This window comes from Plectropomus leopardus, chromosome 11 (assembly GCF_026936395.1).
Source record: "Plectropomus leopardus strain MGB_pleo_1.0 chromosome 11, ASM2693639v1, whole genome shotgun sequence".
Classification (NCBI taxonomy): domain Eukaryota; kingdom Metazoa; phylum Chordata; class Actinopteri; order Perciformes; family Serranidae; genus Plectropomus; species Plectropomus leopardus.
This window is the reverse complement of record NC_142186.1, coordinates 19,769,477-19,791,977: the sequence shown is the minus strand read 5'-3', so window position 1 is coordinate 19,791,977 and position 22,501 is coordinate 19,769,477. Positions and strand designations below refer to the sequence as shown.

The 22,501-nt window shown below is 39.4% G+C and overlaps 1 protein-coding gene across 3 annotated transcripts in view; it reads left to right on the top strand.

The window, feature by feature from the left end:
* The window catches only part of phldb3 (pleckstrin homology-like domain, family B, member 3), a 31,978-nt gene extending 9,494 nt beyond the window's left edge, over positions 1 to 22,484 (top strand). For all 3 annotated transcript variants that reach the window (XM_088084244.1, XM_042490349.2, XM_088084245.1), the window contains 14 exons: positions 1,623 to 1,771; positions 2,013 to 2,123; positions 3,449 to 3,583; positions 4,015 to 4,143; positions 6,868 to 7,038; positions 10,504 to 10,614; positions 12,646 to 12,753; positions 13,823 to 13,910; positions 14,451 to 14,616; positions 15,724 to 15,805; positions 16,204 to 16,353; positions 18,009 to 18,231; positions 18,473 to 18,558; positions 21,673 to 22,484. In XM_088084244.1, the coding sequence (XP_087940370.1) occupies positions 1,625 to 1,771; positions 2,013 to 2,123; positions 3,449 to 3,583; positions 4,015 to 4,143; positions 6,868 to 7,038; positions 10,504 to 10,614; positions 12,646 to 12,753; positions 13,823 to 13,910; positions 14,451 to 14,616; positions 15,724 to 15,805; positions 16,204 to 16,353; positions 18,009 to 18,231; positions 18,473 to 18,558; positions 21,673 to 21,807 (1,842 nt within the window). In that variant the 5' untranslated portion in view covers positions 1,623 to 1,624 and the 3' untranslated portion in view covers positions 21,808 to 22,484. The remainder of the gene's footprint in view (positions 1 to 1,622; positions 1,772 to 2,012; positions 2,124 to 3,448; positions 3,584 to 4,014; positions 4,144 to 6,867; positions 7,039 to 10,503; positions 10,615 to 12,645; positions 12,754 to 13,822; positions 13,911 to 14,450; positions 14,617 to 15,723; positions 15,806 to 16,203; positions 16,354 to 18,008; positions 18,232 to 18,472; positions 18,559 to 21,672) is intronic.
* Positions 22,485 to 22,501: the final 17 nt, after the last annotated feature.

Below are 22,501 nucleotides of genomic sequence, written 5' to 3'. Positions count from 1 at the left end.
CTACAAGGCAGTAATTCTAGTTATCCTGTTTAAGCTGGACTTTTCCTTTTAAAAATCCAGGTTTTTTTTTCTGTGGAAATCTATAAGTGATGAGTCAGCGTGAACACTGTTGTCATGGACACACCACCTTTATATTGGGTGTGCTTTTGTTTTAAGAAATAAAGTGTATTAAAGTGTACTGTTTTTTTGAGTAGCTTCCATGTGATGAGATCCTGTGTATCAGCATCATATTTATATACCATTAATGACTTTTTCACCCCTTTTCATGACACATCAAATTATTTATTCCTCAAGTAGGTGACAGTCATGTCAGTTCTGAAAGTGAAGTGTCAGTTTTATCAGCCTTTTCTTGAACACTTTGTCTTGGTTTGTTCATCAGTTATATCACTTTATGAAAGCCTTATTAGGGTCAGAGATGGTCAGGTCAGATAAATGTAGATATTTCACATTCATCAAAAAACTAATTTTATAGGGGCAGATTTGTTCTTTTTTTTTTTTTTTTACAAGTTTATGGATATTAATGATGAACCAGTGAATATGATTCTTCTCCAGTTATAACAGATTGATGGAGTATTATACCTACAAAAATATCCTCCTGATGAAAAATATTTTCTTTCATGTTCATTGACACCTTTGTGAAGCTGCATGTTGCAAACTTTGTGCTTCACTTGAAACAAGATACTGGTCATTTGACATTTTCCACTATATTTCCTGCCGGCCTCCTCCCTCGGTCTGTTCACGCCTCCCCTCTCCAATCTCTCTTCATGTCAGTGTGCCAGTCGTTGTTTGGAAGCCCTCACTCATATCTCAGTTGTATATTTATCTCTGAGCTTCCCCTCCCGCAGCCTAATAAGGTCTGGATACAAGGAGAGAGGGAGGCACAGAGGGCGAGGGAAGATGGTGGGAAAAGATTGAACAGTAGGAATCAAAACTATTTTCCCACAAATTGGTTTCTGTCTGTGCATGTGTGCATGTTTCTGCTGTGGTCCAAAGGGCAAAATAGAATAAAGAGACCAGGATAATATAGGCCTTTAGGTTAACATATTCCCAAATGTTGGAAAGGTCTTTGATGTAGAGCAGTGTAAACACTATACAATGATATGTGCTCTGGTAAATGCACATGAATGTGACAGAACAAAAAAGTACGACATGAAAGTACTTCAAAGTCTACTCTGATGTGCTCCAACATTTTTGTGGGTGGTTTCTCCCTTTAGTTTTTCATTGATCGTTCTAGTTCTGTTCATAGACGTCAAAAGCCTCCATTTGAAACAACTTTTATCCATCACTCTTGTATCCACACACACCGGAGTCCTTCATTAGAAGAAAGAGTCCCTGAAACACAACCACAAACCACCCGTCGCCCACATCCTGAACTCTCCACTCTCTTTCACTTTTGCTTCCTCCTCACTGTAAGGTGTTATCTCCATCATAGGCTGGTTTCTGGAAGCCAGGGGGGGGATTTCTGTGTTTTAAAGTGCTTATGCAGTACTACTCAGCTGTGAAATCCCCTCTGTGAACTGTCACCTGATCCCCGATACGCCTTCAACCGTGCAGCAGATTAGATTACCTCAATACTCACCAAAGTAGCTCTCATGAACTGCCTTCCCTGTCTCTGCCTTTAGAAATGCCCCAACATAACATGGAAAGCACCAGGAGTCCGTGGCAGCAGGGGCTGCGGCCGCCATGGATCACCAGAGTGGCTGGAGGTCAGAGCCCTGCCTCCTCGGGGGCGGAGTCTGACACAGAGAGTAGCAGCACGGAAAGTGAGAGGGTAAGTGAATGAGATTAAGCTATTGATAATGGTGATGCAGTAATGTGTCTCTTTATTGCCAAATAATGGGGTGTTGGAACATGAACTCTTCCTCCGTAGCTTCTGCATATGAGAAGAAAGAGGCGTCTCGCTCCATGTAGTCAAACCAGTGAATCACCCCACATGACTAGACTTAAGTGTTTACTGTTTCAGAGCTTAGATGTGGTGACTTTGTCTACTTTTTTTCCCCTATGTCTTTCAGTCCTGCATTAAAAAAATGGAGGTGTGCTCTCTGAGGTCCCTACCTTCACCGTCAAAGCTCCAACAGCGAATTACAGAGATTGACCAACAGAAGGAGGAGCTAAAGATTGAGGTGAGCATTTTGGACATTTGTGGTTCAATCGTTGACGGACTCAAAAACATTGAATTGTCTCATCACAATTCAGGAATACAAATTACTCAGTTTATTTTCATTTTAGCGTCAAATGTGTTGCAGACCACAGGATGAACTAGAGCGTAAACAAGATAATCAAGTGTGAATGACAAAATCAAGCTGATTTGAGAGAAAATTAATTGGCAACTATTTTCAAAATTAATTGCAAAATATTTGCTCCTCATTTTTGACAAATTATTGTTAGTTGAATATCTGTGGGTTTTAGTTAGCTACTAAAGCCTTGTAAACACTGTGCAATTTTGGGCTGTCAGTGACACGTGGCAATATCTTTGGTCGTGGCTCTAAAACTGTGGTCCTTTGTCACACAGTGAGAGAGCTTTAAAGATGGCCATTGTGACCTGACCATCATGACCAAATTCTGACTGTAACCTGACCATCATAACACTGTGTAACTGCTGTTAATGACCTACGTCCACTCATCAGCCAATAGAAATTCAGCATTAAATCAAGTGCTCATCAGCGTGAATCAGCTAAATGCTAGAAGCTGCCAATAAATACCTACTGCGAGTTCTCATTGCAAAATTGGCATGCCAAGTTGGCCTCTTTTCCCAAGACATGACTGTGTCCACGTTCTCCTCCTCATCCTCTTCTATTGACATTTTTCAGCACACATAAATTCAGCTTTAGTGAAGGCTCAATTAATTTTTTTTTTTTCCTTTTTCTTGTACCACTACAAAGGTGTAGATGGATGACCCACAGTGACAGTGTTTCGTTCTTGCTTAATGATGTCAATTCAGTACGTGTTATCATCATACAGTCTGCATACATCAAACTTGATGTCGTACCCAAGTTTATTAGATCCATGTCGCACAATGTGGCTTGCTCTAAACTTATATGAGTGCTAAAATCTCACAGTGTGTAGGAGGCTTAAGACTTCTTACCCTGGGTCTTTTTTCACATTTTTTGACAAGATTAATCAGATAATTGAGAAAGTAATGTGCAGTTGAATTGGTTTAAAAATACTCGAAAATTGCAGTCCTAGAATGAATTAAATAATATGTAATCTTCACCATCTGTTGCACAACAGGGCGTTAAGGTTTCATTAAGGGTTTTAACGCACTATGACAGCTACAACAAACAAACAACAAACAGCGTGTTCTAAGACACAGTAAAATGATTTTCAAATGTGTCTCTGCTTATGTCTGCACATTTCAGTCCAAGTCACCGTAAAGGAATGCATATCTGTGACTTGCTCAAGCTCTGGTCAATATGATTCAGCACGGTAACGTCTCCTGTCCTTTCAGCTGCAGCTGGAGATCGCCCTGCTGCAGGGAGAGCTCCAGACGGAGAAGAGCCAGCTGCACAGGCACACGCAGAAGCTGCAGGCTCTACAGCAGGAGGCCAGACAGAAGAAGCACAGACACACCGACAGACAAAAGGTATTATGTAATCAAATTTATATCAGTGTTTGGTCATCATTGGTTGCAGATATGTATTGCATTTGTAAAGTTTTAGGCCATGGCTGTATTCTTCTGCCATGATTCACGTTCAACAGACTAATTTGTTGACTCTAACATTCAAACGGCTTAAAATGAAATTCACATGAATTTCACACGTAGAAATGTGTGGGCTCGGTAATGTTCCACTAACACCAGCACAAGATCATGTTAATGATAAGTCAGTTCCCATGCAATGATTGTTGGAGTGGAGCTGGTTTGAAGTTGGATGTCTGCAGTCATTCTGAACAAACACTGTAAACATGATTAAGACATTTGTTTGTTATTGTGTTGATGTTTTTCTCTTTTGAAATAGTTTTGCTTTTAAAAGTGAGGTGATGACTGAACTCTTGCTTTATGGTCTGTAACTGCAGGAGCGAGAGAGTCTGGAAGAGGAAAGACGCAGGGTGGAGGAGCTGAAGAGAAGGTGTGAGGAGAAGGAGAAGCTGATTCCAAGTCAGCCAGAGAGCCAAAAGGAGCAGCTAACATTGCAGCTGCAGCAGGTGAGTGGCTGAGCTGCACACAGTCTCTTCATGAATTAAGCAATGAAAAAAAACTTTTGTTATAAGTTTATGTTAATTTTCAACACAATATTTAATTTCTTTCATTAAATTTGCAGCCAACAAGTAAAATTTGCCCAAAAGAAATGTATTCTGAAAAAAAGCATCACTTTTAACAGATGGATGAGGGCAGCAGTGTTACATGTTCCATGTCAGATGTGTTCATCATTACCTGCACAGCAATGGAAGCTGCTCATTAAAGATATATATTAAACACACACAGACTGACATCATAACCGGTCAGTGCAGCTTTAGTCTGTTTCCTAGAAGCTGTGGTCATCAAACTAGGTGATGTTATCTGAATACAAAATCTGTTAGATTAGAATTGACTCAATGCAGTCAAAACTGAGTCTGTGTCTCAAGACAGGACTTAGAAAAGAGGATAAAGATGTTAATGGAGCAACGTGTTTCGCGTTGCTCCATTAAAATCTTTATCCTCTTTTCTAAGTCTTGTCTTAAGTGCAGTATGTAGCCATACAACAACATATGTGTTTTTTCTTTACACATTTGTACTTTTGCCGTAGTACCAGTACCTTGACTAAAGCTGTGCACGGGCATTTTTCTATTTTTCCAAGTCTGTGTCTATTCACAGCATTAGACAGTTTAAGTTGCAAAGTCAACAGCAATTATTCCAATGCTGGCCACTTTGAATATAGTAAAAAATAGTTATTTTTGTAATTTCAAATTTTAGTTTTTGGATCAAAATTATGTGGAGTATCTAATGTGCCTTAACTCATTTATTATGGAAGAAAATGTAATACATTTTGTTGTTGGCGGGTGGCACGGTGGGGTCGTGGTTAGCACTGTTGCCTCACAGCAGGAGGGTCCCTGGTACGATCCCGGGTTGGAATGGGGTTCGGTCTGTGGGCGCGGGCCCTTCTGTGCGGAGTTTGCATGTTCTTTCTGTGCCTGCATGGGTTTTTGGGGTTTCCTCCCACATTCCACAGACATGCGGAATGTGGGTTGATGTTGTGTATATGTGTCAACCCTGCGATAGTCTGGCAACCTGTCCAGTGTGTACCCCGCCTTCCACCCGATGACAGCTGGGATTGGCTCTACCTGAAATAAGATAAACAGACTTAAGATAAACTTTTATCTTATTAAATAAAAAAAGATGTTTGACAAAACTTTCCTTCTAGTAAATAAATTCTAGTTAAAAAAGGCAATAAATCACAATATAGGTTATTGCAATACTTGGTGCATAGCAAAACATTTCAAATCATAATACATTGGTTTGTGACTTAAGTATCATAATATTGTCTTGTGGGACCTCTGGTAATTCCCTCCAGATGAGATCTAAAACTGAAACTGATAGTTTGTGCGCCTTTTTGGCTCACGACAGCATGTGTCAGATGCAGGGTGTGTTAGTGTCAGGGTTGACTACTATACATAATGTTGTCTTTTGGTTGCACAATGTGTGATTGTTCAGTACCTGTTCAACCTGATGTGTCAGTGTCAAGAGGTTTGCACATGCACTTATGCATGCACACAAGCAAGCATGCACACACCCACCAACACGCACACACGCACACAGTGCATAGGATGTATACTTTTCCTTCCGTTTTAAAAGCAGTGTTGGTGCAGTCCAGCTGCGCCTATGTTGTGACATGCCAGATTTATTTGGAAAGATCTTTTTAGAAACTGGTTTGTCACAAATTGCGCCACAGAGAAAACCATATACATGTACACACAAACAGAGTACACACTTCACAGGAACAAGAGCAAAGGTATTTTAATTATGAGACAATGTGGGTGCACAAGTTCCTGCTTTCACCTGTACTCTACACTTTTATATATTTATCTTAATTGCGGCGATTCTTTTTGAAAATGCTCTTCAAGTTTGTTTTTGCATGGAAGCTTTAAAGAAATACTTGGAATTGGTGGTCGTGTTTGTAAATGATATTGGCAGCGACAGTGAAAGTGAAAACCAACCACAGATTTAATGTTGTCTGCTATATTTGCACCTTTTTTGCGCTGTGTCTGCAATTTTTGTCACTTCCACTTGAATGCATTCTGCTTAAAAGCCCGGCACCTGGTCGGTAGGCTATGTTTTTATAGAAAGAAAATACAGTCAGAGTTTCTGCAGATAAATTTGCCACCACACACTTGTAGTGGGTCATAAGTGATGATTAAGAGGGATCATATTTGCATGTACCAAAGCACTTGATTGTGTACTGAGATAGCGTCTACCTTGAGGCAACATCTGAAGAAAAAAATTCCATTGGCATTAAAGTTTTAGTCAGGAGATTAACCTTAAATTACCAAAGTACCATCTTAATATGACCATATTCCTATCATTTTTGGAATAAATTTACTTTACTTTTCTAATACTGATAAATAAAAGAAACTGCTTCTCAAATGGAAGTGCAGCATATTGTAATTAGCATTATTTTCAAACAAAATTTCACAACATTGCAACATTTTACTTTATAAAATGATCTTAGCAGCTGTAACTAAAGTCTGTCTGAGAAAACAGTGCCTTCACAGATTAGTTTGGAGAGAAAAATAAGGGAAAAAAAAGAACTATTAACATGTCAAGTGCTCCAAAAAATCTGAGTTCAGTTCATCAGTTTCCAGCATATAAAAAAGTGAATCTGCAGGACAAAATGAAAACAACAACTGTTAAAAACTGTTTTTCTTGGACTAATATCTCTTTCGTCAATGCAGGAGAAAGAGGTGATGGAAGTGGCAGTGCGGGCCTTTGAGGACTGGGAGTTCCGTGTTCTGGAGCAAGAGAGCGGCATTGATGAGGAGGATGAGAGCGCAGCAGACGGAGAGAGTGAAGGGGAGATGAAGAAGGAAATCTCACATGAGCAGCAGGCGATCAACACAGCGCAGGTAAACAACAACAATAACAACAATAATGTGTTCTAGGAAGAATTTTTCAGAGACTTTCACAGCTGCTTCTGTCATGTTTAACAGGTTTGCAGCTTATCTGCTTGTCATGTGCTTCATGTCAGTGTACCCTTGCAGACTGAGGTGGGATTAACCTTCACACAAACTTGCCTTCAGTGCAGACCTGTGACGTCAGACCAGAGTGGGTGGAATAAATAGCAGGAAAACCACACATTCAAAGTCCAACTTACAAGATAGAACTTCCAAGCTCTACATTCATAGTTTGCAATGTACAGCTTTTGTTTAGACTGTGTCGTATACATGATGGATTTCAAACTATTGTTCATTGTAGGGTATTCCTGTTATTTTGGCTATCTATTAAATGCACTTCAAGTGCTATAAGAAATGTTATTTTGTTTGATTGTGGTTAAATGATCATTCCATCTAAAACTCACTAATGTTAATGAAAGGTTTCTGTTTTTTTTGTGCAGCAGCCAATAATACTATAAATCACATCACTTTTTTTTACAGTAACTTCTGATTTAAAAATCCATGTGTCATGCACCTATGAGTTAACTTTATTTTAAACTTAAACTTTATTTAGATAGGACTGTTCTTAATGGAGCTAGGCAAATGAAGGCAAGGAACAACTTAGTATCAAGAGAAAATGGCCAAGTCCTATTGTGCATGGGGGTGCCTGGTAAAAATAAAGAGTGGAGAAGGGTTCCAATTTACTTAATTTACCTGTTGGGCCACAGATTAAAGAAAACAATGTCTTGAGTTTACCTCAAACTAACATTTGGTTGGACTGACAGCGACATGTTGCTGTTGAGTGCAAACCAATTGCCAGAATAAATGTTGACATTGTACATTTCTGCAAACCATGGACATGTAACATTTGTACTTTATTAATGTAGGAGATATGCTGAAACATGAAGCTTGTGTTTAGGCACAAAAAAAAACATTGTTATCGTAAGTTAAAATCATGGTTTTAGTTTGAAGTACCCGTACAATTGCTGCTTGAAATGTCAATGCCAATTTCGTTGCAACTCAAAACAACTGGTAGTTGTTAGCTAACTAGAATGATTGTGTTAGCGTGACATCATGTTGATTTGGTCTATAGTAGCACAAATAACCAAATATATTGCATAACCACCCACATCTCTGCCATTTGTGACCAGTAACAGACTCAAAAATAAGTCCTCATGACTGTGAAGAGTCAGACAAACCAGCAGAGCAGAGGTTCAACAGGAAGCTTTACCAAAACTGTTTTGTTTTCTTTCTTTTGTGCCCTTAGAAAAAAGTTGCCTGTTTTGCACCATACCCGATGGCGAGACATTTTTTTTCTTGTCAGAGTTAAAATAAGGAAAGGGCAGACCAGAAAGTGAACTTGAAAGCCACAAATCTGACCTCCTCCTACAATAATCATAGAGTTGTTGGCATTGATCAACAAAGCTATAAATCCTGCTCACATTCTGTTTTTTGAACTCTAAAAAAAATCATCGTTTTTGGTCTTTTGGCCCTGAAGGACTTGCTACCACATTAGACGGCTTATTTGGAATTATAATACACACACACACACACACACACACACACACACACACACACACACACACAATGTACACACACGTACGCAAACGTGCACACTCTCCTCTTGACTCACAGTCCACAGTTTTCATTGCAGGTTAAGACTAGCCCTCTTTTCTCTCCCCTGCTGTTAAGTTGTGACACGAGCATGAACTCTTTACCTCACTCTCGCCAGCATCACCCTGACACTGTCACATGACTCTGTACAGCAAGCTTAATTACATCAGAGGCCACCATGAAAGGAATCTAAGGAGCAAAACTGAAAAAGAAAGCAGAGCAGAGACTACAGTGAAGGAGATGGAAAGATAACATGCATGACAGAATTTGGAATATTTTGGAGCAAGACATAGATGAATGATAATCAGGATTATTTTCCTTAAAAATTAAGATAATGTTTTTTGGGGGTTTTTTTTGGGGGGTGGGGGTCAATACCTGTCTTGCACTAGTATTTTAATTTGGCAGAAAATGTCCCTGATTAATATATACAAGCTGAATTTAAGTGTTTAAATCAAAAAGAAAATTTCTTTACAGAAAGTAGATGTTTTTAGTAAAGATGTTATTGATGTTATCAATCACAAAAATGTGACCGTATCATGCAAGCAAGCTTTAGCTCAAAACCGGTTTGGAGGAAGCAGCATGCATGAAAAAGGTCAGACAGTTTACTTTTGAAAAAAGCAGGTTTGATTGGACACACCAGAACAGGCACTCTAAACGCAGAGAGACAATACAGCACGCAATTAATGTGATTTACACTGTGAGCCAAGATAATGATCATCGTTTTCAAACCATTCATTGTGCAGGTCTGTGATGGAGAAAGTCAAGAAATAGAACAAATTGGCAGACCGTAAAACACTTCAGATTCACGCAATAACTTTAAGAGTCCCAAAACATGTCGGCACTTGTATGATCAATCCTAAAATTATAACTGCAGTGAGGCGCCAACTGTAGAGACACTGGCACCCCGGTGTGTACTTTGTTTAAATAGTGATTTATTGGTTTGAATATATGTTTTCAAATATCTAATTCAGTGACTGAGCTTGAAAAACAAGTGTGTGAACCATGAATGTACACAATTTCATGCCATGGACCATGAATGCTAACAGAAGCTTCATTTACAAACTTCTTATGGTCATTTTCTTTTGATGAGTTTAAAACAAAAAAAAATCTTTTCAGTGTGTTTCAACCTGTCGAGCCTCTCGCTAGATTTAGCAGCTTTTCAGACCCTCTCAGTAACTTTATTTCTGTAAAGTGACTAGTGACAAATTTAGCCACTTAAAACAGAGAAAGCATCATTCCTATGTATGCTGCTCAGAGTAATGGCAATCCATGGCTCTTCTGTCATCAGCACAGGGTCTCTCAAGCCCGCACCCCCCCCTCTCTCCTCCATGCAGTAGGTGTGGGAAAGGCAGGAGTAGTAATAATTGGTGAGAATAATATTGAATTGTTCCTCAATTAGCTGGAGTATGTAAGAGGAGGATTGCAGAGTGAGGGAATAAGAGGGGGATTGTGTTAGAGGGGTGGTGGTTGACTCAGCTGCAGTGTTGTCTGTCTGTTTGTGTGTTTGTGTGTCTGTCTGTGCTGATATAATATCAGTCCATTGTGTTTGAGTCAGCAGTGCTGCAATCATGTCTCTCTCTCGTGCCTCTCATTAACTTGCAAAATGTATGTTTGATTTGCATCGTGTCTCGACTGAGAAAGTCAGCTCAGCTCAGGGCTCTGCGTTTGCTCACAGATGAGGGATGTTTTCCCGATGTTACACCACAACATAATGAAAAGATTAGGTCAAGTCGGGCCAATCAGATGAATCATATGCCATTTCTTGTAAGGAGAAGAAAACATATGGCTGTCCACGCTGATGGGAATTATGTTGTGAATTTTCAGGATCGAGTCCAGCAACTGGAGAAACAGCTGAAAGAGATGGAGAGGGAGAAGGAGAGGGAGCTGAATGCCCTGAGGAAAGAGAAGAGAGACCTGGTGCACACAACTCAAACAGTAAGAGCGATTTATGAGTACTGTGACTCAACAACAGAGCTACATTTAATTCTGGTGGTTCAGTCATCAGTATGTCTTTGATTGGAAACAACATTTGAATTTTGAGAAAATTGAGGACACTTGTGCATATTACTGAAAATGATGGCTATGAATAAAATCAACCCCTATGTCCGCCATAGTTTACTTAGTTTATTTGAATGTCGGATCAGAAGTATGAAATCTATGTACATATTTTGACCTTAAAAATTCCCACTATGAAACAAATTTGGTGATAGTTGAGATAATATATTGTTGACAGGATAGGCCTTTTCAGATGCATTGTTTCATTTTCAAAAGGGTCCGAATTTATATTTTTACAATACCTCATTAACTACACCTATATTTTATTTAAAGCCAGTAAACTCAGAGTTGTGGGTCCACTGTCTCCTACACAGTTTTCACTGTACCGTGGATGACATAGTCAAACCAAAATTTTGCTGCATGCATGAAAGCAGTGTAAAGCAATTCATACGAGGCTCAGTGTATTTTATGCAAAATGTTTTTTAAACTTGGCAAAATGGGAATCAAGGAAGTAGAATCTCTTATGCAGAGTGAGAAACACAAAATCACTAAGAAAACTCTTCAACAAACAACAGGTATTTCCCAGGTCTTTTTTATCCTATTCTCCACCATGAGACAATAAACATTTGGGCAAAATTGCCCCTAACCCTAAGTAATTGATCATTTTGTAAGTATAAGCTCTGGCTGTTGTAAAAGTGGTCTTGAATTTCATTTGGAGTAGTATTAAAAAAAAGTCTTAAGTAATCTAAAATCTAACCCTTCTTAAGCTGTAGCTGTAGCTGGTGATTACAGAACAGTGATCTTTTAGTCTTAGAGTGCAGAGCTTCAAAACATAATGTAAATTTGTTTTTCACTGGACTTGAGTTCGATTTGATCAAAAACACCCATGACTCTTAGTCGGCTCACACTGCCATGTGTTATCAGTGTTTATTATGAATACTTGCAGCTCCAAAGTATGTGATTTACTCAGTCACTAATTAAACTGTGCTGTGACTTTATCACACAGCCAGCGCTTTGCCTTTGATCAGACTTATGACAGCACCAGTTAACATGAGGTGGAGACAAAAGCTGGACAAGGAAAATCAGGCATGGAGAGAGAGAGGGAGGGAGGGAGGGAGGGAAAGGGATAGAGGGAGGAGTAAGCAATGTAAGGGAGGGTGCTGCTTTGTGAATGTGCGTAGACATGTGAGTGTGTGAACGTGGATGTGTGAAAGGGAGAGAAGCAACCTGAAAGAGGTTTCACATCCTTTGAACAACCGGTAAGCCAAAGATGCACTTAAATTGATCTATTAAGGTTTTAAATTGTGTTTGTCAGTAAAGTTTAGTTCATGAGCTTGCGTAATGAGAGAATGGGAACAGCTGGAGGGAGGGCAGAAGGGAGTGGCAGTACGGAGGAGGAGAGAGGGACAAGACAGTGTCAGACAACATGACCAAGTGTGTATGACTACAGCATGACTGTGTGCAGGATATGGTTCACTTCAGACATGTATAGTAAAACTCTAATGCTGAAAGCTTATTGTGCCTGAGAGAAATTTACCTGTATCATTTAGGCAACATGTATCTGGTTGGATGTTGTAAAAAGGGGCATAAGACACAGATGTAGAAGAAAACAAGATCAGAGGATCATGTACTAGTGTAGAGTACTGAAAGAGACAGATAAGGGTTAAACAGTGGACTCCATGTGGCGACTGAATTGCTCATGTGTTTGTGAGTCAAGCAGGGAGGGCGGGTTAGAGGGAAAGATAGAGAGGCAATGATAATTTTTTAACTCATTATGATCCCTCTTGGGAGTGGAGTTTTCATTCTCAGCCAGATGTGGTATGTTGAACGATGTTGTGCTCATCAGTCACAGTGTTTGTTGTCTTTCCTGCCACTACAGTTCATTTAAACTGTTAATATTTGTGCCTTGAAGCCTGTTTTCATCGGAGATACGTTACTGTATTTCAAATGAAACTGAATCTGGTCCTACAGGTTCTCAAAGAGAAGAAGCCGCTTACCAATTGGTCAAACATCACCATCACTGGCTCAGCTCCCTGCATGATGTCACTATCCCCTCTGACGGTTCACAAGCCTCCTCAGGTATGCACCTTGTCACCATGGATACAGCATGTGTTTACATCTGACAGTCATTTTGGTTATTGATTAAACTGCCTTTGATCAATCTTTTAGTCAATAAAATGTTAGAAAATGTCCATCACAACTTTACATAGTCCAAGGTGACCTCTTAAAGGAATACTTCACCCTCCAAATAGTTATTTCTACGTTAACCACTCACCCTGAGTTACCTTGAAATTGTGACGACAGCTTTGCTTTCTTACATACCTTCACAGTGAACGTAGAATCCAAAAAATTGAGAAAATTCTTATGAATTGAAGTAAATGGGGGCCAACATTGGGGGTGGGGGTGTACAACAACAAAACATTATCAAAACATCAGTCTACAAACTGTAACACTACTCAGGATGTATAATCCCAGTCTCATTTATCTAGTTATATACTCAGTACCTCCCAAACACAAGCATTTTTGCTAAAACAGGTGTGCACATGAGTAGCATGCCTGAGCAAATGTGCATTTGAATTTTACTTGTGCTTTCAACTGAAATACTGCCGTCCTGCTGGTTCATTTGCCAGTAAGCAACAAGTGTGAGTGAGTAACGGCAGAACTCCTTGTTTGGTGAAGGGATGTTATATAGTTTCGCTGTTGTTACATGTGACCCCCTTTAACTTCACATTATCAAAATTTTTCTCAGTTTTTGGATTCTTTGTTCACTGTGGACACATGTAAGAAAAGCAAAGGTTTGTTCACAAATTCAGGGCAGCACATGTTGATTAACTGATATACAAATAATCTTTTTGAGGGGGAAGTATTCCTTTAAAATGTCTTGTTTTGTCCAAACCTCAAAGATACTTAGTTTAATGTCACAGAAAGCAAAAAAAAACCCCACTCAAATATTCACCGTTAAGCTCTGAATTTTTGGTATAAAGGCTTAAAAAAAGGCTTACATTATTAATCATTATCAAAATAATAATTGATTATTAAAATGACTTATTAAAGTGATGACAGTTGTTTCATAACCTTCTGTTTTTAGCTGCAGTTTACAAAAGATGAAGTTGAAATGTAGAGCTGTTCACACTTATTTTTTTTTTAGGAGCCATGCAAAGAATCTGCCAGTTTGCCCAGAAGACGGAGCTCACATCGCAACAACAAACTCACTGACAGGCCGCTGTCAGCACAGGGTGAGCTGTTATACCAGCCCCTATTTTTCTCCTCTCTATTGTGCTCTTGATTGCTTAAGCGGAGAGCACCGTGATACCGAACAATAAACGCTCTCTCTCTGCACTTATGTCTTCATTTTGCCTGTTTGTTCAGTTCCCTCCCTTTTAGTCAAATCAAAGGTGTGTCAGTAGAGTCGGCAGGTTGTTGTTTTTTGGTTAGTGGAAAGCAGGAATTACCTGTATAGACCGGATGGGACAGAGAAGAGTGTATATACTGAATCTCCTCAGTAGTGTCTATTTCTTACACACACACACACACACACACACACACACAAACATAGAACATAATAATCCGTTTTATTGATAATTCGTATGGCTCGTTTTTGTTTTTGTCCTTAATCTCAGTAATTTACAATATGCCTCACTTTTGCCATCTGAACATTTAACATTCAAATCATGTAATATTACAATATTACATGTGATTCATAATCTTGATGCACTATCGGTGCTGACGGGTACATGTTGTTCTCCCGTGTCTTTTTTTTCTCCTCGCTCCTTCAGGGTTGGTGAGGACGCTTCCAGACAGCCAGAACCCCGAGGCCTTTACTTCCCCCCTCCCCTCCCATCGGCTCAGCAATGGGCACAACAGCGTGCACAGACCTGGGACAAGTAACGGTGGCGGGTTTCTCGCTCCCTGCAACAGCACAACAAGCTCCCGTGCTGCCAGGTCAGCTACTCTACAGCGTTTGATGAGCACTTCTTTGAGGACAGAAATGAAGAGTGGCTTTTTCATGTGCTTTTACTTCTTTAGAATTTACATGCAGACTTCTTTATAGTTCATACCTTAACTCACAAGATGGAGAAATGTAGAGTGTGTGAGGGGTTTTATTTTCAGAATAACAATCACTTTTATCTAAGGTGCAGTCACCATGAAAGGTCATTCCAGGTTATTTATTATTGATTCTTATTTTTGTAGTTTTGGTGAGCACTGGTTGTATGAACATTGTTTTCAACTGTTAAGATTACAGCAACATCGCTATAAAAATCATCTAACTTAATGTGAGCACACCAGAAATGTCGGTAATAATAGTTTTAGGGATAAAGCAGGTGAAGTATTGGACAGTTTAGGTAATAATTTTACTGTCCCATTTCACTTTCCCTTCCAAAGAGCTGAGGAGTTTTTTAAAAACTTGTATGGTCATGTCATTGGTTATGGGCCTCACCCCTTTTGATGTCTTTTTAGCTTGAATTACACAATCCCAGATCATACCTAGGCATGTACAATGCTATAATTATGGACAGTAATGAGGGCCAAATCTATGAAATTCGACCAAGCACAAAAATGATTCCAGGAATTTTACAAATTTTGGCAGAGAAATAAATAATATAGTTTAATATAATAAGGGGAGACATTTGGTTGGATACTGTATTGGTGAAACTCATCTTGGGTGCCCATCTTTGACAAGCCTCATTGGTAGCTGACACATAAACTTCTAAATGGAGATTTAAGATAATTCAAACCTTTTGTTTGTTTTCATTCATAATACTGCGTTATAACTGTAATACCTGCTTTATTTTGTTAAAGCAAAGTCAGTTAACATGCTAAATATGGAGTTTTGGACTGATCTCACTGCTATATTTGTACCTTAGGAGCAAGACGGCACTCTAATTGCGTGATCTATAGAAACGATTTAATGGCATTGCTGCTTCTGATTTTTGCTTTTGAGGATTTCGCACCCTTCTACACATACTAGGGTTGTTTGTATCAACCTTCACTGTATTTTGCAGATGCAATTATCCTGATTGCTGAATTTAACTCCTCTTCCTCTCACAGCCCATCTCTGTTAGATCTTGTGGAGATCGAGAAGAAACTAAGGGAAGCCAAGGCGGAGAGAGAGAGGCTGCTCAGAGAGAGGGTGAGTCACCTGCCGTGGGAAACACTCGCTGACACCTCTAATCTCCCGCGACACACTGCATTAGACACGGCTGTCTGCTCACTGACACCCACTCAGCTCGCACATGTGGGTCTAGGAAAACAGTAGCAGATGTGTGGATGTTTGTAATACATGTTCACAGAATTGCAGAATACCACGTGATTGTAAGTTTATGTGGAGTTTAAAACTAGAGAGGGGGTCGTTCAGAGGTACGTACTGATCTCTGCTTACTTTTGTTTTTGGATGCCCTTATCATGGAAAACATTGTAAATACAGCTCTTTTAGAGCAGTATCACCATTGTCTATCTAAATAAATTACACAGAAACCACATCATGTGGAAGATTGCTGAAAATTGTCAATGATAAATGTTTGCATCCAGGAAGAGAGACGGCGGTTGTTGTTGGAGGAGAGAAGGCAGAAAGAGCTAAACTCACCCAAAACAGAGCCACTGGAGCCCGAGACCCCACAGAGGCCAAAGCCAGAAGAAAAAGAGCAGCTACATGCCAGTTCTCTCCCAAACTCTCCAGAGGTATGTATGAAATGACAACCATAAGATAACATAAGATGAGATGCGAAACAATAATCCTTTACTAGTCCCAGAGTGGGGAAATTTGCAGTATTATAGTCACAAAAGGGATAGCAAAATAACAAGAAACTTTGATAAAGCAAGATATAATTATAGGGGATGCACAGCAGGGAGTTTGGCTGAGCCCTTTGAGAAGAAAGAAGAAGGAGGAGGAAGACGGAAAAAAGGAAAAGGAAAAGGAGAAAGAACCATGAGAAATACAGGAAGGTCCATCAGCAGAACTGACCGGACCATAACTATCTAAAACTTCTTAAATTAAGAATATCCATGATATCATGCTTCTCTGTCATGTTTATTCTGCATCATCCAGGACTTGAACTCACAACCTTTAGACTCCAAGTAAATGGTCATGATCTTGTTGAGCAACCTGCCAAGTTACAAGCCATAGACTGGCTTCTCGCTAAGACTTCAGCAATCACCAGGGCTGCGTCTAAAGGCAGATTTTAAACGAGTGTCTCTTTATGATGTATAATAAGCATCTTTGCACAGATAATAGCAGCAGTTGGCAACAGTTATTCAGTTTGTTGTCTATATGTTCTTCTGCTGCCCTCAAGTGCTGTTTGGACACTGCAGCTCTTATAACTTGAAGCTTGTTGGTGCCGTTGAAGTTTTAGTTTTCTATTTGAAATAGTAACAAATCTAACTTTAACGTTGCCTCTGCAGACGAAGCTTGTCCTACATTGTGCTACTTTTACAACTAATAGATAAAAAAAGGCTACATGTCAAGGCTGAAATGCATTCTGTCACAATAATAACTGCGGGATAAACAATTTCAATTCAGAGGTGGACAACTTAAATATTTATATACACTGGCTGACTTCCAAACCTTGACTACTCTTTCATATTTACATTATCACTGACTTATGTATTTGCCCATAGCATAGTAATTACAATATTTCAGAAAAAAAAATCTAGTGTAAAAAATGTTGAAGTGTTTCCGTTTTGATGATTAAGTAATACGCACTGCCATCTCTGCTTTAAGGAGCCACAGTCAGGAAAGATCCAGGATTATAAATCAAACAGAAAGGGATGCTCTGATCTATCAGCCATCGACTGCTCTCTGAAAAGTTTGAATGCTGATCAGATCGTGTAAAACATGTGACACTGACAGATCGCACTGGACATTCACCGATACATTCATAGTTTCACCTGCTTGCCCTAAAAGTGCAGACACACCTTCTCTCTCTCCACACATGCCACACACACACAACCCCATTCTGAACGCTTCTGTAGAGGCTTGGCCACAGGATTTGAGTCAAGTTGTCAAAAAATAGCTAAATATCAGGTCCTGCATTAGCCACAATGCAACTATGAAGTCAAAATGTTCTTCTTGTGTGTTTGAACCTTTAAGCCATGTGAATGGTCAGGCATTATTTAAGAACAGTATCAGAAATATTTGATCAAATGTGTAAGATTTTGACACTGTCTGCTCATGGTGATCGTTTAAGCGATATCTATAAAGAGGGTGGGACTCCAAAAAGGTAAAGCAGTTATGCATTTAAATATATGTGCAGGAAAAGCTCAACAAAACTTGAGTCCACACAGAAATGCCCAGTGTCAGGATCGCATACAATCTAATTTTTATCATCTGATCATAGCGGGCCCTCCAGCAGCGAAACCTGCCCCTCTTCCTCTCACCCAACTTTGACCTCCGAGCCCACGTGGAGTCTCTGGGTCACGGAGTGTCCGGGTGCACGGACTTGAGGCTGACATCTCGACGCTGTGCAGGCTTCCTGACCAAACGAGGGGGAAAGGTCAAGACCTGGAAGAAGAGATGGTTCCTCTTTGACATGGATCACAGACGACTAGCCTACTACACAGGTTAGACTGGCTGGGAGAGTGGTGTGTGCGCATAATCACTGACTGTTTGAATGAATGTGTGTCACAGTTACTTTTTACGTGCAACTGCTTCATGCAGTCATAAGAAAGAAGACTTCAGATAATGATAAATCATTTTTAAATGCATAATACATTTGCAGAGTAGTAATAACATTGCTGACTTGAATAGATCCATTATGTCCTGAAGGGTATAAGTTACATTGTTTTTTTTCTTGTGCTGCAGACTGTGATGAGAGGAAGCTGAAGGGAGTCATCTACTTCCAGGCCATAGAAGAAGTTTACCTCGACCATCTACGAACAGCCACTTCTGTGAGTTCTCAGACATTAAAACACCAACTGAGTCTGTCGAGTGTTTCACCCTGCCGAGGGTCAAATATCTGGACTTTGAATCTGCAGGGAAACAATTTGATTAGGACCGCAACTAACAATTTCATAATCAATTGATGATAATTGATTATTAAAAACGTTGGCAACGAATAAAAGTATTGATTCGTTGTGTCACTTACTGTGTAGCGGGACTGTTTACATCACATGCAGACAGGAACTGAGGTGGGTGTCAGTACCCGATCTATTCTGCGCATGCGCAGGCAGTCCGCCATCTTGGACAGCTACCTGTGGCAGCCTCACTTGGACAGACAGGTGCGTCAGTACCTGATCTGTGCCTCCCTGTTGTGTTTAAAGTGTTGGCTGCAAAACGAATTGCCCCTCTGGGATAATAAAGATTTCCTTACCTTAACCGTGAATATTAATGTGGGGAGAAATAATGTTTGAAAATCGGTGTCCATGCTAAGAGAAATTGTCTCGGGAAAAAATGAAGCAAAAGCAAAATGTGCATAGAATATAACTGATTATTGATAGATGAAAACATCTTGTGATTAAAAAGATGTGAGGAGGATGTGCAAGTGAGGAGTTTCACAACAATTATGTAATAATAAGAATTGCTTATAATTATATAGAAAGATATATAAAATATTATATTAATTATATATATTGACAGTACATCAGCAACTGCTTGTCTAATTCTGACATTTTATGGGTGCTTTTGGAGGTTATTGAAGATGTTGAATCCATTTCTGATATTTTCAAATTTAATGTTTTAAACCAGAAGTGTGCATATTCTAACTGCAGTTACGCTGTTGGGCTGATTTTGATTTATTTTTATTCAATTTAGACATTTTAGAGAACACAATGAATCACCTGCATTAGACAGGTAGCTTACTCTGCATTTAAAATAACTTCAAATCAGTTATAAACTGCACTATATTTATAAACACATGAACATAGTCTATATTTCAGTCTTCTTCTTCCTCTGTCCCTGAGTCTCCGCCAGTGGCAAGTTCTTTTTTTTCAAAACTTTATTTACACCAAAGAGGCATAACAATAATAATTCATGCAAAATATACAAACGGGTAGTCTTATATTCTTCGTCCTTCCTCTGCCTCCGCAGAGGTAGCTAGTTTGACCAGTTTGACTAGTTTGTGGCAGGGTTTCGACTTTCTTATAATACATCAATGTATAAAACATGATAAAACACACGTTTGTCCAAGTGAGGCTTCCGTAGTTAGCTGTCCAACATGGCGGACTGAACAGGCGCAACGGAAGCCGGTGTTTAGAGGAGACATGGCGGAGGCAACTTCAAAAGTTTGGCAGCGCTTCACGTTAGCAAAACAAGGAAGCGCGTTAGCTGCAAAATATGTAAAAGTGACACAGCACGGCACGGCACGGGAGCAGGACATGGATCAGTTATAAATGACGGTTATAATTCAGCATCTAAAACGCCAAAGTGAGGAGGAGGAGGAGGAGGAGGAGGAGGAGGAGGACAGCCCAGCAGCAGGTAAGTCTCGACAAAAACCGACGTGTGTTCAGTTTCAAAGTACGCAAACGTATCGGTATGTTGTAAAAGCTGTCAGCATGTAGTTTGAATTGTTTCATGTTTGGTTTTGTAGTTGTTTATTGTTTGTAATTGAATGTGATGTTGACAGCTCGTGGATGTTGAAACAGCCTGTTTATGCACTTTTGTCAATGATAATCTATTTCTGAACAAAGTGCTGGGAGAAAAAGATGCTTATTTATTGTTATTTCTATTTTTATTCTTTTTTTTTAAATCCGATTCATAGATTAATCTAAAAAATAATCGACAGATTAATCGATTGTCAGGGTAATCGTTAGTTGCAGCCCTGCTACACTGATTAACCAGTGTTTCACCAAAAAGACATTTTGGCTTGGCATTGGTTGGATGGTTTCGTTAAATATCAGTTTGAGGCCCAAAGGTAAAATTATCCAATATTATAGAAAAGAAATCCTGCAAAAATAAATACACATGCAGCAAAATGTTTTTTCCCCCGTTTTTTTCCTACATAATAAATCATCTCTCAACACCACAGTGTTGTCTTGTGACCCTTTGAAGTGGCCCAAAGCCATAGATTGAGAACCACTGGACTAAACTACCTAAGCTAGCCTTACCTCGACCAGCTGCTTACATATTGATAAATCTATAAATTATGTGTCAACAATCTGTTTACTTATCATATAAATAATATTTATCAATAAGAGTACTTTTACTTTTAAAACTCACAGTATGTTAAACTGTTTACTTTTAAAGGAATTTGATCATGGGACTTATACCTGTAATGGTTTATTCTTACATTATTTTAATAATACATTTACTCTCTACTGTATTGAATTAAGTGGCATCCAGCAGCGCAGTTACAGATTTTAACCTACTGAAACTCCTCTCATGTGCCAAGCATGTAGGAGAACTAGGTGGCCCACATGAAAATGTGAATATCCCTGTCTAGAGCCAGTGTTTGGTTTTGTCCATTCTGGGCTACTGTAACAACATAGTAGACCACACTGTATGTAGATATAAACGGCTCTTTTAAAGTAATGAAAACACAACAATTCTTATTTACAAGTGATTATAAACAAATGAAAACACAGCTATGGAGATTATTTTCCATTTCTCCCAAAGAAATTCCCCTAAATCCTACACAGTGGAGCTTTAAGTACAGGATCTTAGTATTCACTTTAGGGAGCTAATCCAAGTTGTGATAAACCCCTATTTACTCTACTTATGCAGCCTAAGAATTAGTATCTGCTGCAGTTTGTTTATAAAACAGAATTTGGCCCGGAGCATTTTAAGTGAAAAGACTGTTATTTTAAACTAAAGCAGCAACAGCCTGTTCTTCTTCTTTTTCTTCTTCTCAGAAAAGCAAAGACAGAACTGTGAATGCGGCACTAACAAGCTTCAAATTAACTATTGTAACAATAATATTTAGTTATTAGTTTATAGTTTTATGTTTCTGATGAAAGTTACTGATTTTTTTAAACCTTTTGGTTTCAGTGGGGAGAATGCAAAGTCTCTGTGGTGAGAGTCCTGTCAGAAGTGACTTATTACACTGTTACTGTCTGTCTTTTCTTCAGTCTCCACGGCCCACTCTGACATTTTGTGTGAAGACATACGATCGTCTTTTCTTTCTGGTGGCTACTAATCCAGTATCCATGCGGATTTGGATGGATGTCATCGTCACAGCAACAGATGAGCACAGCCGTTATTGACCTCTTTCATATGTGACTGTGAAACCCTTGAGTGAAGCTACTGAGCACACAACGCAGTGTGTCTTCTCCCCTTGTCTGAGGGGCTGGTTTGGCTGAGATCCACCTCAAGGGCTGATTCTGTACCTGGACTCAAGAATCTGTGGATAAAGTGCGTGAAACGAGGCGGTGCAGTGGTTTGAGGTGCTTGAACAGAGCGGAGGAAACTGTTACTTGATGCTTGAGTGGCAGCAGAACCAGCTGCACACCACAAACAGCTTAACGCACCAGCCTGCATGCTGGGAGTCTGTTACTGGGAGGTTGTACTCTTTGAGTGTGACCTCCCCCTGCTGGTGAGAGTCCAACATTACAGGAAGACTGGTGTGCACTACACTACAACGCACTAAAACAGGGGGCAGACACAATAATAGCAGCAACTGTACAATATAATGCAGTCCAACATAACAACCCATAGATAAGCCTCATCAGACTGTCTTGATTTGTGCTGTGTGTTGTGTTGGATTGCTCTTTATTGTCAGGTGTTTACATTATTATGTCCATATCCTGTTTATTTGTTTTCATAAATTACATTTTCATGAGTTAAGTTATTATTTGGAAATTTATATGGGTTTGATATGCAAATAAATGAAGGCATAGATTGTTCTGTTATGAATGCACTATTAAATGTTTATTCATAAAAAGTTTGCTCTAATATGCT